Consider the following 18,427-nt stretch of genomic DNA (forward strand, 5'->3'; position numbering starts at 1 on the left):
TATAAGCAGTAGCATAAGTATTATAAATGTTTCCAGAACATCTTGTTTCACAGCAGATAAATATAGTTTTAGCCCCACAATTCATTAAAATTCTGCAATTGCTATATTTGAAGGAGGGATTTATGTAGATATCTGACTAATTTGATAGTTTATGGCAATAACCTATCTGTATGTATACAGAGAAATCTCATGAGAAGTTTTTACTCAACCAGTATTTGTGAAATGTTATGATTTTATAAAGTCTTTTTAATTTACTTCCTTGATAAAAATCTTAAGAGGATTTGCTTAATAAGTTTAACTATTTTGGAGAAATGACAGAATATATGGGATTTTTGTTTGCTTGAAATAAAGATATAAATGAAATATTGCTAAGTGCTTTGCACTATAAGCAGAGACCTCTGTGAGCATTTATCAATATCATGTTCGGTGGACATAATTTGCTAGATTCAAAGCAGTCTGCTATGAAATGATAAGCAAAATATGTGACTTACCCTCATTTGAATACTACAAAAGAGATACAAATTATTATGTAGCTTCAAAAAACTACCAATTATGATTAGGTTCAACTGCATACAACAGAAAATCTAAACAACAAGAAAATGTGTTGGTTTAAACAACAAGAGAATGTAGTTTTTGCTAATACTAAAGAAAGTGGGAAATAAGCTATATAAAGCTTATATGCTGACTATACAGAATTCTCAGGAACCTGGTCTCCTAGGCATGGCCCTCATGATCCAAGATGACTATAGAATTTTTTTTTTTTAAGAGAGAGAGAGAGGAGAGAGAGAGAGTTTTTTAATATTTATTTTTCAGTGGACACAACATCTTTATTTTACTTTTATGTGGTGCTGAGGATCGAACCCAGCACCCTGCACATGCCAGGCGAGCGCATTACCGCTTGAGCCACATCCCCAGCCCGACTATAGAATTATTATATTCTCATTTGAGGAAGCAGGATGAAAGGGAGAATGAAGGAAGAGTTGTCATTTATATTTTATTAGCCAAAGTTTAATCATATATCTAAGTTCATGGAGTAGTCTTGCCTGAACATATATTGTTGTTCCTCCTAATGAATTGGAGTATAGTTACTGAAAGGGAGAATATGTTTGTGGGGGAGGCATCTCACAGTTTGCCACAGAAAGAGAGATTGGGAAAACATCTGAAGAATGGATAGAATTTCATAAAGTAGTAATGAAAAGGTAACATTCTATAAGATGGGAATCTGAATGCAAAGATATGGAAGCAGAAAAGTGTAGGGGAGCAGCAAGAATACGGATTATGAGGAGCAAGAGTATGAAGGCTCTCTCTGGTTAGGAGGCTCCCACCAAGTTTAATGACAAAAACTGATGGGGGACTGGTCCTAAAGTTTTTAAGGAGAAGTAGAATCTTAGAAGTCAGACAAGATCAGGTATGTTTAGGGTAGGATGGCCATAGACAAGAGGCCCACAAGTCAAAAGATTATTGAGGAGCAGTTGATAATGTCAGATATGATAGTGCCTCAAAGAAGTAAAATTGAACATGTAACACATTTAGAAGTTAAACTGAGGAGGTCCATATAATTTAATGAGTCAAGGGATCAAAGAAAGATCTCTTTCCCCTTCGGAAAGTTTAAGGTAAGTAATGTTCTCACATATACATTAAGGCAAGTAGATGAAAGCACTCAAGAAAATGGGAGAAGGCTAAAAGACATCTAGGTAGAAAGTCAACTAGCTGAAGAGTAGAGGAAGGCAGGGGATCTATAATTAAGAAACTAGTTGTGAGTCATAAAGATGAAGAAATATGATAGTGGTCTAAAGGAACTTTTAATGATGGTGCTAGAAAGTGGAAAGGAAGAAGAGAGTGAGGGATAAAGAAGAAATGTGAGTATAGAATGAAAACCAGCCCCTAAATCCTTTTTGATGCACTGAAATATTAAATGGCTTGATTTAAACAGTATAAGATCCTCCTCTGCAATCTCAGTGCGTTATAGCAAAGATTTATTTCTCATTCATGTTATTGTCCATTGTAGTTTGCCTGGACTTCTGCATTTTCTACATTCTGGGACTAAAACTGAAGGGATGCTCTGGGACATAGCAGAAGGCAAGGAGGAAATATTGGAACCACACAGTGGGGTTCTGTTGTTGTTGTTATGGGTTTTGTTTTAAGGTTTTAATTATTTGTTTTGCAGTGCTGGGGATCAGACCTAGGGCCTTACACATGTCAGGCAGGTGCTCTATCATTGAGCTATATCCCCAACCCCACACAATATTTCTTAAAGCTTTTTGTCTCTATATTCACATTCTAATGATTATAGCCAAAACTACCATCAGTGGGTAAGAAATAGGGAGAAGCCTTCTAAGGCAGGGCAACAAATACTTTTGAACAAATAATATTTACTGCAGTGGGATAATATACTATGAGAAAGTTACAGTTCAAGTGTAGGGTGCTTGTTGATAAATTAATACAGCAATATAACCCTTGGGCAGCACAAAAAGAAGTGGATTGGCCATAGCTGAATCTCAGTCCATGTTCATTCAGGCTGCTGCTGCTGTTGGTCATGGTTATGTTCAGAGAAATGAATGGTTTCCAGAAGGAAATGAATGAATGTGGAAGGAAATGCAAGGTAGTTTATTCATAATACATTATTTAACTTATACTATTTATTACTTGCCTGCTCTTACACCTGGTATATTATTATTATTTATTAATCCCACCGTGTAGTTTAATGGGGAATTCTCAGTACTGATAGGGAGCTGCTGCCTTTGTATCTTCAAATAGTATAATAATAACAAGCCTCCAATCCAGTTTTTTTCTATATCAGTAAATGCTTTAGTTAGTCAAATGGATGAATGTGTCTGTAAGGATTCATTGCATTATGATAAGACTTGTTTCTGGCACAGTGGCATGTCATTTTGGAAAATATTTATCTTAGAGACATGAAGAGTCTAAAGAACTGAAGACATATGTCAACAGTGGGAAATTTCTAGGTTTTTCTCTAATGGGCTAAGATTTTTAATCTTTGATATGTAGGCAAATTTTGGCTTTGTTGTATTTCTTTCTACCAGGTATTAGATTTTTATTTTAGTTTGACTACCTCAGATTCCTTCATCTGTTGCACAGGTAGTGAAAAGCAAACTGTACAATCTCTTTATGAAACAAGAATTGAAGGAGAGAGGTAGTCTAAGCAGGAAAGGAGAGTGAGAAAAGAAATAAAGGATGATATCAAGATGACAGAATGATTTGATTGAGGTAAAGACACAGTTGTTTCAGGAAACAGCATGGTTAGTGCAAGTATTTTTTTCTTTAATGCCTCAAATCACAATTGCATTTCTCTTTTTTTCTTCTTTTGTATTTTTCTTGATACATTTTAAAAGTCAAGTCTCTAGATTGACAGTATAACTTTTTTTGGCTTAACTTAGGTGTATACTCTTGATGTACCAGATGCATTCTATTACTGTTATAGTCCAGACCCTGGCAATGCCAATGGAAAAGATGCCATTATGGAAGCAATGGCCGAGCAGATAGTTACAGTATGTGCCACTTTGGATGAAAATCCTGGAGTAAGATATAAAAGGTAAGACATAATAGTGTTTGTACATTTTATGCTTCTCTTTGCTGTCCAATGTAGAGGCAAGGGATATCTCTTGTGACTTTTTTTTTTTTTCAAAATGTATTTTTCTTATATATTTACCATGCTCTGCATATAGGAAATCTAAAATATAAGGCTTAAATTTCAAATTACCTAATATTTAGTAATAACCTCTGTTACTGAATTTTAAAGCTTAAACTTGGTACTATTTATAGACATGGTTTTTCATTGGTTTAAGGAATACTTGAGGAAATGTCTTTATTTCATATAGGGAATAGACTTACATTTTTTATGTCTTATCATTTTTACTCTTTTGGGTTTTTTTTTTTAAGAGAAGGCCTAAGTTTCATGCTATATAACTTTATATTCTTCTTTATGAAAATGAGTTTACTGTAAAATGTTGTAATTATTTGTATATGGCTTGATAGTTCATCCAAAATGATTGTACCCATTTAACCCTACCAAGATAAAACATACAACATTAATAGCATCATAGAAGCCCTTCTCATGACCCCTCCCAGTCACTCATCCCTGTTCTTCCTAGAGATAACCTCTATCCAACTGCTAACATATAGTTTAGTGTTTCCTGATTTAGAACTCATATAAAAGGAGTCATGATTTGTTTTTTAGCTCTTCACTCAACATTGTTTTCTAACTCATCCGTGTTGCTGAGTGTCACCAGACAGCTTGGGTTTTCTTTCTGTATTTGTTGTTGTTTGTACTGAGGATTGAACCTACAGGTACTTAATCATTGAGCCACATCTCAGCCCTTTTTGTTTTTTATTTTGAGATAGGGTCTTGCTAAGTTGCTCACAACCTAAGTTTTTTAGGTTGGCTTTGAATTTATAATCCTCCTGCCTCAGCCTCCCAAGCTGCTGGGATTACAGGCATACACCACTGCACATGGCATAAATCACTTTTTATACAGGCTGCTTTGCGTATTTAATAAGTATAAAACCTAAAGGTTCAGCCAAATGCAGTGATGCATGCTTGTAATCCCAGCAACTCGAAAAGCTTAGAGAGGAGGATGGTATGTTGAAGGCCACCCTGAGCAACTTAGCAAGACCTTGTCTTGAAAAATAAACAAGACTGGGGAGGTAGCTCAGTGGTAGAGCAGCCGTGGGTTTAATCCTCAGTGCCAAAAATAAAGTAAAATAAATAAAAAATGAGCTTGATGGGGCTGGGGTTGTGGCTCAGCGGTAGAGCACTTGCCTAGCATATGCGAGGTGCAGGTTTGATCCTCAGTACTACATAAAAATAAATAAAGAAAAGGTATTGTATCCAACTACAACTAAAAAAAATTTAAAAAAATAAAATATTGGGGGGCACATGGGAGGATTAGATGAACTCTAGATGGGGCAAAGGGGAAACAGGGAAAGAGAAAGGGGTATGGGGATAGAAAAGACAGTGGAATGAAACAGACATCATTACCCTGAGTACATGTATGAAGACATGAATGGTGTGACTCTACTTTGTGTACAACCAGAGATATGAAAAATTCTGCTCTGTATGTGTAATGTGAATTGTCTCAAATGCATTCTGCTGCCATGTATAACAAATTAAAATTTTTTAAAGTTGTAAAAAGACGAAAAAATGCTTATCTTAAATAGTTCTTTTTAAAATTTAATTTCCTATTTGATATAAGGATGATAATATAGATTTATGGCTGGGGATGTGGTTCAAGCGGTAGCGCACTTGCCTGGCATGCATGTGGCCCAGGTTCGATCCTCAGCACCACATACAAACAAAGATGTCGTATCCGCCGATAACTAAAAAATAAAAAAAATTTTAAAAAAAGATAATATAGATTTATAATTGTATTTTATAAATTTGTATTTTACTTCATGTTATAATTTTGGAGTTTTATATTGGAAATGGATTAAGTATTTAGTTTCATTAATTTGTGATATGAAATGTGAACACTGTGACTTAATATTATAATTCAATAACTATCTTCAAAAATAAAATAAAAAGAGCTTGGGGTGCTGGAGTTGTAGCTCGGATATAGAGCGCTTAGCATGTGTGAGACACTGGGTTTGATTCTTAGCACCTCATATAAATAAACAAAACAAAGGTCCATTGACAACTAAAAAAATATTTAAAAAAAAAACTGGGAATGCAGCTCAGAGATAGAGTGCTCTTGTGTTCAATCTTTAGTACCCCAATAAAAATTTAAGAATTGAGAATGAATTATGAAATAAATGTCCATCTTTTTTAGATGTTAATGGACCTTTATTTTATTCATTTATTCATATATGGTACTGAGAATCAAACCCAGTACCTCACACATGCTAGGCATGTGCTATACCACCGAGCCACAAACCCAGTCCCTTAAATGTCCATCTTTAGCGAAATGAATATATAGAATCCAGTGTAATCATATGATGGGATACTAAATGATATAAAATGAACAGATGTTGTATATGTGTCAATAGATGTTGCACATGCGTGCGCATATGCACACACATACACAAATAACAGAAATGAATTTTTTTAGTTGTAGTCAGACACAATATCTTTATTTATTTTTATATGGTGCTGAGGATTGAACCCAGTGCCTCATATAAGCTAGGCAAATGCTCTACCACTGAGCCACAACCCCAGCCCAGAATTCAACTTTTTGATATGTAAAGTATGTCTTGAAAGAAAAATAATTGTTTGAATATTCTTTTCCAATTCTAGTAAGCCTCTAGATAATGCCAGTAAACTTGCACAGCTGGTTGAAAAAAAACTTGAAGACTACTACAAGATTGATGAAAAGAGACTAATAAAGGTAATGTATAAAAGGCAAATAGTGACTGTACATAAAATCTGTATTATTTCTTTATAAGCCAAAGCAGCTTGTTCATTCATTTTCTAGTATTGTTTTGGGAATCATTAACATAGACTTCCAATACTGATTAAAGAATCATTAACAGAGAGTAGTGCTCAGTGTGGTTTAGAGGGGAAGATATGGGCTTTGAAGTCAGCATTGTGTCCACAGCTTGACTCTGCCATTTAGTTCATAGTTATATTAATTTGGGCAAATTATGTAACTTCTCTGTACCTAAGTTTTCTTTTCTAGAAAATAAAAGCTAAGAGAATACCCGTTTTTTAAAATATTTTTAGTGGGCTGGGGATGTGGCTCAAGCGGTAGCGCGCTCGCCTGGCATGCGTGCGACCGGGGTTCGATCCTCAGCACCACATACAAACAAAGATGTTGTGTCCGCCAAGAACTAAAAAATAAATAAAATTCTCTCTCTCTCTCTCTCTCTCTCCTCTCTCACTCTCTCTTTAAAAAAAAATATATATATATATATATATATTTTTAGTTGTAGATGGACACAGTAATTGTATTTATTTATTTTTATGAGGTGCAGAGGATCGAACCCAGTGCCTCATATGTGCTAGGCAAGTAAGTACTCTACCACTGAGCCATAACCCCAGCCTCAAAGAATACCTATTTTTTTAAATTAGTGAGAGAATTAAATAAGATAATACATGTAAAAATATAAAATTTCTGCTGTTATGGGCTATGTGACCTTGAGGATTTTTTTTTTTAAATCTTTTAAATGGATGAGATAATAAGTACCTTGTTTGATTGGTATAAGGATTAAGTTAATATGTAAGTATTCAGCACATATGGAAGTTTAATAAATAACAACTATTGTAATAAAGATAACATAATGTAATCAAGGCTAAGGATATAGGTCAGTTAGGAGTCTCCTGCCTATCATGCATTCGGCCCTGGATTTGAGTCCCCAGCATTGAAAAAAAAAAATGCAATTAAAGATTAAAGTTGGAACCTGGGGAATACCAGCATATAGGTGTGGTTAAAGAATGAAGAGCCTGCGGAAACTGACAGAGGAGGTGCTAGAGAGAGGCCATATTTAATAGCTACAGAAAGAAAGAAAGGAATTGTCCATAGTTTAGGAGAGAAGATATTCCAGGAAACCATCAAATGCACTACTATGTAGTATGTAGAATGAGAGAAGAATATATAGAGTACAATGGGAGCATGGATTGGGACTTACTTTATTCTCAACTGGAAGCTTGGAAGGCATTCTAGATGAAGAGGCCCTTGAGGTTCAAGCATGAATACACCTGGCTGAGGCTGTAGCTCAGTGGCAGAGCACTCCCCTAGAACAGGTGAGGCACTGGGTTCAATCCTCAGAATCACATACAAACAAATAAGTAAAGTTTAAATTCTTTTAAAAAGGAAAAACAACATCAACAAAACTCTTAAAAAAAATAAGAATGAGTACACCATAATAAAGTAGGAAGTCTGTTGCATGATTTTCTTGCAAGGAATAGGATTCCTTAGGTTGAGGCATAGAGAAAAAGGCAAAATTAACAACTAAACAACTTGCCTGGAATGGAGGATGTAAGTTTAGGTGTGGTGTTAGTTGCTTTTATAAGTTTTTGGTTTGGAGGTCCAGTGAAAGCTGTTATTCTGGTTATTATGAAGATAGAATGACTTCATATAAACAGTATACTAAAACTTGTTGAATGAAGAGATACACTAACAATATATTAGTAAATCTGTTTAATCTTTCATAATTTCAGTGAAAAAGTGGCAACATCCACAAAAAACAAATTTGTGTTTTCTATTCTAAGTAATTACATACTCTTCAAAAGCTTGATACCTTTTATTCAAGAACCTGATAAATGTTACCTCTTTTTTAAAATCTTTCCTGACTTTTCATGCCAAGCAATACTTCTCCTACATACTGTCATAAGTCCTAAGCCCTGATATAGCACTTAGATTGTATTTTTTCTGATTGACCTTTCCAAGGACTTGTAGCTCATATATATTAAGAACTTAATAATTGCCAGGCAACGTGCTAAGTGTTTCATGGTATAAATGTATTTGATCTGCACAACAATCTTATAAGGAAGATGTTATGTGATAATATTTTGTTTTATGAAGAGAGAACTGATATATAACAGGCTAAGAAATTTATTCAAGGTCGTACATCAAGAAAGTGATCAAGGGCTGGGGCTGTAGCTCAGTGGCAGAGCACTTTCCTAGCATGTGTGAGGCACTGGGTTCCATCCCCAGCACCACATAAAAATAGACAAATAAAGTAAAGGCATTCTGTCTATCTACAACTACAAAAAATAAAAATAAAATAAGAAGAAAAGTGACCAAAGATAAATTCAAACCCAGATCTGATTCCAAATGCTGTGCTCCTAAATATTGTACATTACCATCTCAAATTTTATTAAGAGTGATTTAGTCATCTTTTTGTCGCTGTGACCAAAATATCTGACAAGAACAACTTAGAGGAGGAAAAGGTTATTTTGGCCCACAGTTTCAGAGGTCTCAGTGTATGGTCATATTGCTTTGGGCCTGAAGTAAGGTGAAGAAAAGCAAAAGGGCATGAAGAAGATAACTTCTCAGCTGGTAGCAGCCAGGAAACAGAGAGAGAGGTAGGGGCAAGGGACTAGATAAACCCCCAGAACTGCACCAGTGACCCTACTTTCTCCTACTAAGTCCCATCTCCCAGTAGTTCATTTAGCTGTCAGTGGATTAATTCATCAAATTGTGGAGCCCCAGGACCATTCATTGCCTAAAAGCCCTATCTCTGAACCTTTCTGCCTTAGGGATCATGTTTTCAACACCTGAGTTTTGGAGGGGACATTCCAGATGATAAGCCATAACAAGGAGTGAATTGTAATTTAAGTACATTTATTAAAGTTTAACCTATATGATTTACTTCTGCCTGATATATGTAAATAAATAGAAAATGTTTATCTAATGAGTTATAGTTATCTTTTATTGCTTTGAATAATAAGCCAAAGAATTTACTACTTTTGAAAATGACATAAAAGCAATACTAACAGTGACTTTTCCCAATACTTATTTGTCATTGAGTGATTAGTGCTGTTTGTGAATTAACAATAAGTCTTTGTGATTTATCATCTTAGTTGGCACCAATGTATTTTAAATATTGTAATGATTAAAAGCACAATCATTGGAATAGAACCAACTTGGATTTTAAACTCTGTTGTGTGATTTGGACAAATTATTTAACTTTAAGCCTAATGCCACATTGTCAAGTGGAGATAACAGTATCTGTCTTACAGGGTTGCTACAAGAATCTGAAATATTTTGAATAGTAAATGAAATAATGTATATATTTCTTACTTAGCAAAATGTCTAATACAAGAGCTCAAATAGTAACTACTCTTCATAATTACATCAGTTTTAGTGTTTATCAAGTTGAATTCTTAATAGATTTAGTGCAAGCTAAATATTACTTTTTTAAAAGAAATTTTGAAAATATTAAATGTAGTATTTTAATCTAAATATGAATATGTATTTTTTCCATAGTGTACCACTCAGATTTTTCTTGTCTTACTATAACTTCACTCTTTGAGGAAATTAACCATTTGTTTTGTTTTATTGTATATTTTTGGTGGGGAGGATCAGAACTTAGGAAAAGTCTGCTTTTATTTTCTAAGTATATTAAAAATATGTTCCCCCCCAAAATTAAAATTTCTTAAGATAAATTTATCTTGTTATTCTAGGGTAAAACTCATTCCCAGCTCTTAATAATTGATCGTGGCTTTGATCCTGTGTCCACTGTCCTGCATGAACTGACCTTTCAGGCAATGGCATATGATCTACTACCAATTGAGAATGATACATACAAGCAAGTATAACTTGAAGGGCATATAAAGGGCATATACAAACAGGATAGCATATGAGCATTTAATGATTTATGAAGGATCAGAAATTTGAAAAACTTGTAAACTTTCTTATTCAGAGACTACTTTTACACCTATAATCATAATCTTTTTAAAGAACGTATTGACTTTGTCAGCTTTTTGAATGTGTTTGCCTCCTTAACTAGTCTACAGCAAAGCTACATTTAAACAGATAGAATTTGGACTTTTTCATTTATGTTAAAAGTAAACATCAAGCTCACTGTTATATTTTTGGAAGCAGAAATGCTATTCAAAATGGTTTGGCAGTGATTATTCTGAATCATACACTCAAAAGTGTCTTGTCAATGAAATGTATTTTAAAAAATTAAGATATAAGAAAACAAAGTGGGCTGGGATTGTGGCTCAGTGGTAGAGCGCTTGCCTAGCATGCACGAGGCACTGGGTTCGATCCTCAGCACCACATAAACGTAAAATAAAGATATTGTGTCCACCTAAAAAACTAAAAAATAAGTATTTAAAAAAAAAATGAAGAAAACAAAGTAGGATGGCTATTAATAATAGGCACAGTTTTTTACCTACTCTTAAACTTAATTTACTTAACCTTGGTATAGCATATTTACCTTAAAAGTAATATCAGTTAAAAAGCTAATGAAATATGAATAGCTTTTCTATCATTCAACCATTTCACTTATTCTTATATATCATTTATGGGTATGTGTATGTATACATTAAATATGTTTTTTCTAATTGGCATTTTCAGCTAAGATTCACTACTTGAGTATAATAGTAAAAATGAAAATTAGTCTTCTGAAATTTTATGTTTAATTTTGTAGTTTTATTAAAAAGATACGAACAGCTTTTTTCCCAGTACTGAGGGTTGAACCCAGGGCCTTGTGCATGCAAGGCAAGCACTTCACTGAACTACATCCCCAACCCTTTACAGTCTTTGATAATTATAGTATTTAATAATTTTTCTCAAACAAATATTGGTAAAATAATTTTGTATTTTCTATTGTATTTTTAATTTGCATTCTGGTCACTCATATTTCTGAATTTTTCTGTGTGATTTGCGTTAATGTTAGTTAACAGAAAAAGCAATATTTTTCTAATATGAAAGTCATTTTTAGCTGTTTACTTAGAATTTTCTGAAGGAGTATTATTTACCTTGGTTTTTTACTTCAGTCTATAAAACTGTACTCAAGAGATTTAAAAATGAATTAATAAACTGATGGATAATAAAGAATTTTGACATGTAAATAATATAGATATAAATTCTAACCTTGCTTTTAAAATATATATCTCTATAGGTTTGCTGGCAAGCACGGCAAGGTTTAGTTTATATTTTTTGTTGTTTTGTTTTTGTTTTTGTCTTTTTAAAGACACATGGCCTTTCCTTGAATCAAAAAAATTCACAGATTAGCATAAACTCCAGATGCTCTGTCACAATTTGATTGATTGATTGACTAGAATACTGGGTATTGAATCCAGGGGCACTCAACCACTGGGCTATAGCGCCGGCCCTTATTTTTTATTTTAAGACAGGGTCTTACTAAGTTCCCAGACTGGCCTCAAATTTATGATCTTCCTTTCTTAGTCCCCTGCAGACCTGGGTTTACAGGTGTGTGCCATTGCACCAGCTGATCCTGCCCTTTTATTTTGTATTTTTTATTTTTGAGACAGGGTCTTACTGAGTTGCTGAGGCTGTTCTTGAACTTGATATCCTCCTGCCTCAGCCTCCCTGAGTAGCTGGGATTACAGGTGGGTGCCACTGTTCCCAGCAGTTTTCTTTCTTTCTTTCTTTTTTTTTTTTAAAAAAAATATAGGACATGATTTATTACTAAAAATAAAAAATATTTTAATTACCTCTGTGTTGCTAAATCCAGAAGTCAGTTTTTATAGCCTCCTTCTTAATCCTCCATTCTCAGTATTATAACGTTCTAGTGTTCAGTTTTTGGAACTTATCCTTGTTTATATTCTTTCAGAAGCACATTCATTCCCAAGATTTATCTGTTCTTTGATCTCAAATTTATGTCTATTCTAAACCTTCTTCCTGAACTTGAGATTTATATATCCAACTGCCTTATTGAATATCTCATACTTGGAATGTCTAATGAACATCTTAAACTTGTATGTCCAAACCTGAGCTCCTGATATTCCACTTCATACTACTTTAACCAGTTTTCCCAATCTTAGTAAATGGTGGGTCCAGTCTTATAGTTACTGAAGCCAAAAATTTCAGTCATCTCTCACATTTTAACAGTTAGTCAAGTTCAAAAACATTGGATTCATTGGCAAATCTTTTTTTTTTATGAAGCTACTCATGTACTAGAAGCAAATATGTAAAAATAAATTTTCTGATACAATTTTATTCTTAAATTTAAGCATTGTGATAGTAACTGAGACATGTCTTGAAACCTGTTTTCCATAGCCTGCCAGCCCACACCATCCTGCTCCATTTTTTTTGCGGGGGGGGGTCAATCCTTTTTTTTTTTTTTAATTTTATTTTTTTTATTGGTTGTTCACAACATTACAAAGCTCTTGACATATCATATTTCATACATTAGATTGAAGTAGGTTATGAACTCCCAATTTTACCCCAAATGCAGATTGCAGAATCACATCGGTTACACATCCACAATTTTACATAATACCCAATTAGTAATTGTTGTATTCTGCTACCTTTCCTATCCCCTACTATCCCCCCTCCCCTCCCCTCCCATCTTCTCTCTCTACCCCATCTACTGTAATTCATTTCTCTCCTTGTTTATTTTCCCATTCCCCTCACAACCTCTTATATGTAATTTTGTATAGCAATGAGGGTCTCCCTTCATTTCCATGCAATTTCCCTTTTCTCTCCCTTTCCCTCCCATCTCATGTCTCTGTTTAATGTTAATCTTTTCTTCCTGCTCTTCGTCCCTGCTCTGTTCTTAGTTGCTCTCATTATATCAAAGAAGACATTTGGCATTTGCTTTTTAGGGATTGGCTAGCTTCACTAAGCATAATCTGCTCTAGTGCCATCCATTTCCCTGCAAATTCCATGATTTTGTCATTTTTTAGTGCTGAGTAATACTCCATGGTGTATAAATGCCACATTTTTTTTATCCATTCATCTATTGAAGGGCATCTGGGTTGGTTCCACAGTCTAGCTATTGTGAATTGTGCTGCTATGAACATCGATGTGGCAGTATCCCTGTAGTACGCTCTTTTAAGGTCTTCAGGGAATAGTCCGAGAAGGGCAATAGCTGGGTCAAATGGTGGTTCCCTTCCCAGCTTTCCCAGGAATCTCCAAACTGCTTTCCAAATTGGCCGCACCAATTTGCAGTCCCACCAGCAATGTACAAGAGTACCCTTTTCTCCACATCCTCGCCAGCACTTGTTGTTGTTTGACTTCATAGTGGCTGCCAATGTTACTGGAGTGAGATGGTATCTTAGGGTGGTTTTGATTTGCATTTCTCTGACTGCTAGAGATGGTGAGCATTTTTTCATGTACTTGTTGATTGATTGTATATCCTCCTCTGAGAAGTGTCTGTTCAGGTCCTTGGCCCATTTGTTGATTGGGTTATTTGTTATCTTATTGTCTAATTTTTTGAGTTCTTTGTATACTCTGGATATTAGGGCTCTATCTGAAGTGTGAGGAGTAAAAATTTGTTCCCAGGATGTAGGCTCCCTATTTACCTCTCTTATTGTTTCTCTTGCTGAGAAAAAACTTTTTAGTTTAAGTAAGTCTCATTTGTTGATTCTTGTTATTAACTCTTGTGCTATGGGTGTCCTATTGAGGAATTTGGAGCCTGACCCCACAATATGTAGATCGGAGCCAACTTTTTCTTCTATCAGACACAGAGTCTCTGATTTGATATCAAGCTCCTTGATTTGATATCAAGCTCATTGGTAAATCTTTATGGCTACATTTTCAAAACATATCCAGAATTAAAGCTAGTTCAAGTACATATAATTTTTCCTATGGTTTATTGCGGTGTGCTTCTAAATGGTGTCTATTGCTTCTTCAGTCCATCTTCAGTTTCCCTTCAACACAGTGTTTAAAAAAAAAATCTTGGTAATACCTAGGTCAGTTTGTATGAAATCACTTCTCAAAACTTTTAAATAGCTTCCCATTTTCTTTCTTTCTTTCTTTTTTAGTTGTAGATGGACTCAATTCTTCATTTATTTATTTATTTATTTATTTATATGTGGTACTGAGGATTGAACCCAGTACCTCATACGTGTGAGGCAAGCACTCTGTCACTGAGCCACAATCCCAGCCCAAGCTTCCAATTTTCCTCACAGTAAAAGCTAGAGCCCTTGCAATGGTCTTCAAGGCCATCATTTATGTTCTCCCTCCATTATTATTTGACCTTATTGCCTTTTACTTTCCCCTGTGCTCACTTCATTGTAGCTAGATTCACCTCCTTGCTGATCCCCCACCCAAATTTTAACAGAATCAAAATAATCAGTAAATTCTGAATATCCAGATTCTTTTGTTGTTCTTAGTCACCTCTTTAAATTTACTCTTAAGGGATTGTCATTATCTTTGAGTATCGAGGCTTGCTGATAGATTAATCTTTGTAAATCACTTAAAAGTCAAAGGTATTATTTAACATTTCTATGTGTCATGTCTTGCATACATTGGAAAAAAAACAAAAGTAGACAGATGTGTCTTAGGATATATGTGTATTAATGTGCATACATATAAATAAAGATGTGGGCATAAAAAGGGGTATTATTTAAGTACAAAGTGGCATTTTAAATGACAAAAGTGCCCCCTGTCCTAAGTGCTGTCTTGTAATAAAGTACAGCCATTTTATCTTTGGGCATCTATAATTAAGACCACACAGGTGAATGATTTTATAGGTTGGACCTATAATTTTTTTGAGCTACAGAAATTATTGTATTCACATAGCAGACATCTACAGGTATTGTCTGCAGTCCGAACTAGGAAAGCTTAATGCAGTCCTTTCTAATTTTGGCTTAAGGAAATTGGCAGTCCCAAGGACAATGGATTCTTCCCAAATTCCTCAAATGGAAAGAGGGTGACTAGAATAAAAAGGGAGAAATTCCATTAAGAGAAGCTGTTTTGAATCTCATTTTGAGTGCTTTATGAACCCCTTGAGTTGTTGGTCACTTAAAAAGAACTCATTAAAGCTATCATAGTGTTTTTATGACTATTTTAGTCTTTCACTTCTTTTTCCCATTCATTAAAGAAGATATAAGTTACAGGATTGTGGAAGAATAAAGAAACAGATGTTAGATGTTTGTGAATTTTGTGTCAACTCTGAAATACCTTCAATAGGATTACATTGGGGTGACATTTCTATTCTTAATGAATATTTAATAGTTGTGCTATGATCTATTAACACATTGTAATAGTGTTTTAAGCAGTTAGAACACAAATGGTTAGTATATTCAGTCTTGTTCGTAAAGTTGTTTGTAGGACATTGAATTTTTGCTTTGTAAATTTTGTAAAATTTTGCCAAACTTTATAAACCTAACATTTAAGAATAAAAATATCTTGCTAGGTACAGCAGTCTGATTTTTAATGAAAGGATAGCAGTATGCTATACGTGGTGGCACACCTGTAATCCCAGTGACTCAAAAGGCTAAGGCAGGAAGATCACGAGTTTGAGGCCAGCCTCAGCAACTTAGTGACGCCCTGTCTCAAAATAAAAGACAGAAAGAACTGGAGATGTTACTCCATGGAATTACCCCTGGGTTTAATCCCAGGTCAAAAAAAATAGCAATGTGCCTTAGTTTTGAGTAGGTATTCATCTTGAGTAGGTATTCATTTTCCTCCTTTAGTAATAGACTGAGTATATTTACTTTTCAGTTTTTCAAAAGTATTTTTCATGAAAGTGTTTCTCCCACTTTTATGGGAAAAAAAATCCAAAAGTTTTTTTGCATTTGTGTTCCTGTAGATACAAAACAGAAGGAAAAGAAAAGGAGGCAATCCTTGAAGAAGATGATGATCTCTGGGTAAAAATTCGACATCGGCATATTGCAGTTGTACTAGAGTATGTGAACCCATTTTAATTTTTATTTCATATTTCTTAGGTATTCAATATGTTGTAGTACATTTTATAAATTTAAAATAGTTCTGTAAAAATATTCCACCTTAGAAGTTACAGAATTCTTTCACAATTTTACAGAGAAATTCCAAAGCTTGTGAAGGAAATTTCATCAACAAAGAAAGCAACCGAAGGAAAGGTAAGCTCTTTTCAACTTTCAAAATAATGGTAAAGGTGAATTTTAAACTTTGTTGAATTTTTGTTTTATTTATTTAAATTTCCATTTGGGGAACATTCTAACACAGAAGTCAAGAAAATAAACACCTATGTACCTAAGTCTCATCAAAAGTTAGCATTTTGGGGCTGGGGATGGGGCTCAGCAGTAGCACACTTGCCTGGCATATGTGAGGCACTGGGTTTGAGTCTCAGCACCACATATAAATAAATGAAAGAAACATCTATCAACAACTAAAAAAAATTTTTTTTAAATTACCATTTTGTGGGGCTGGGGTTGTGGCTCAGTGGCAGAGCACTTGCCTCACACATTTGAAGCACTGGGTTCCATCCTCAGCACCACATAAAAATAAATAAACAAAATAAAGATGTGTTCACGTATAGTTAAAAAAATTTTTAAAAATACCATTTTGTCTGTCCTGCTTCATTAAAATTGATTTTAAAAAGGTGATTTAGTCAATTTCAGTTTACTGTTGGGATTTTTATACTGGAGTATAATTTACAGAAGCAAAGCACACAATTTTTTTTTTTTTTTTAAATTTCTGGTATTGAAGACTAAACCTAGGGATGCTTAACCACTGAGCCATATACCCAGCCCTGTTTATAGTTTATTTTGAGACAGGGTGTCAATAAGTTGCTTAGGAGCTGGGGATGTGGCTTAAGCGGTAGCGCTCGCCTGGCATGTGTGCGGCCTGGATTCGATACTCAGCACCACATACAAACAAAGATGTTGTGTCCGCCGAAAAACTTAAAAAAAAAAAAAATGTTAAAAAAATTCTCTCTCTCTCTCTCTTTAAAAAAAAAAATATATGTATATATATATATATATATATATATATATATATATATATATATATATATATTAAAAATAAATAAATAAGTTGCTTAGCGCCATGCTAAGTGGTGAGGCTGGCTTTGAACTCATGGTCCTCCTGTCTCAACCTTCCTGGGATTACCAGTGTGCACCACTGTGCCCAACAAGTACACAAATCTAAATGTACACTGGATAACTTTTTACTGATGTATATACCTATGAAACTACCACCTAAATCAAGATTAAAAACATTTCAAAAAGTTCCATCTGCCTTTTCCCAGTCAGCAATCTGCCAGAGGTAAACTATTCTGATTTCTATCACCATAGATTAGTTTTGCCTTTACTTAAATTTCACATATATGGAATCTTATGGTATATGATCTTTTTGTTTGGCTTTCATTTAACATGATGTTTTTGTGATTTACACATTACATCTTTTCAATAGTTCTTTCATTTTTATGTAATAGTAATACCATTTTTATAAATATACAGATATGCTTTGCTTAACAACAGGGATACATTCTTTGTGATACTGAAGCTTGAACCCCAGGGCACTCTACCTCTGAGCTACATCGCTACCCCTTTTTAACTTTTTATTCAAATGAGGTCTTGCTAAATTGCCCACAGTGGGCTGAGGTGAACTTGAGATCCTCCTGCCTTAATCCCCACCCCTCAGTAGCTGGAATTATAGGGTGTGTCATGGCACCTGACTATAGGGATACATTCTGAGAAACATGTCATTGAGTATTTTTGTCACAATGGGAATATCATAGAGTGTAGTTATGCAGACTAAGATGGGTGCATAAGTAGGTAATATAAATCTTCTGAGACCACCATTGTATGTGTGGTCTATCATTGACCAGAACATTTTACACAGTACATGACTGTACTGCACTTTGTTTATGTGTTTGTATTTCTCCTTTTGATGGATATTTGGACTGTTTCCAATTCAGGCAAATTTTGAACAAAGCTTCTATGGATATTTTTGTAAATATTTTTTAGAGAATAGATGTCCTCTTTTTCTGGGATATGTTAAGAGCAGAATTATTGAATTATAGGGAATATACTTAGCTTAATAAATGACAAAAGATAATGCCAAACGTTTATAAAGTATTTGAACCAATTTACACTCCTGTCAGCAACATATAAGTGTTCCAG

General features: G+C 34.4%; 1 protein-coding gene across 2 annotated transcripts in view; it reads left to right on the top strand.

The window, feature by feature from the left end:
• Window positions 1-18,427, top strand: part of Stxbp3 (syntaxin binding protein 3) — a 71,668-nt gene that overhangs the window by 26,035 nt on the left and 27,206 nt on the right. For both annotated transcript variants that reach the window (XM_077791140.1, XM_026402779.2), the window contains 5 exons: window positions 3,399-3,553; window positions 6,251-6,341; window positions 10,082-10,206; window positions 16,132-16,227; window positions 16,363-16,420. In XM_077791140.1, coding sequence (XP_077647266.1) covers window positions 3,399-3,553; window positions 6,251-6,341; window positions 10,082-10,206; window positions 16,132-16,227; window positions 16,363-16,420 — 525 coding nt within the window. The remainder of the gene's footprint in view (window positions 1-3,398; window positions 3,554-6,250; window positions 6,342-10,081; window positions 10,207-16,131; window positions 16,228-16,362; window positions 16,421-18,427) is intronic.

The sequence above is a fragment of the Urocitellus parryii genome, chromosome 11 (genome assembly GCF_045843805.1).
Source record: "Urocitellus parryii isolate mUroPar1 chromosome 11, mUroPar1.hap1, whole genome shotgun sequence".
Lineage (NCBI taxonomy): Eukaryota > Metazoa > Chordata > Mammalia > Rodentia > Sciuridae > Urocitellus > Urocitellus parryii.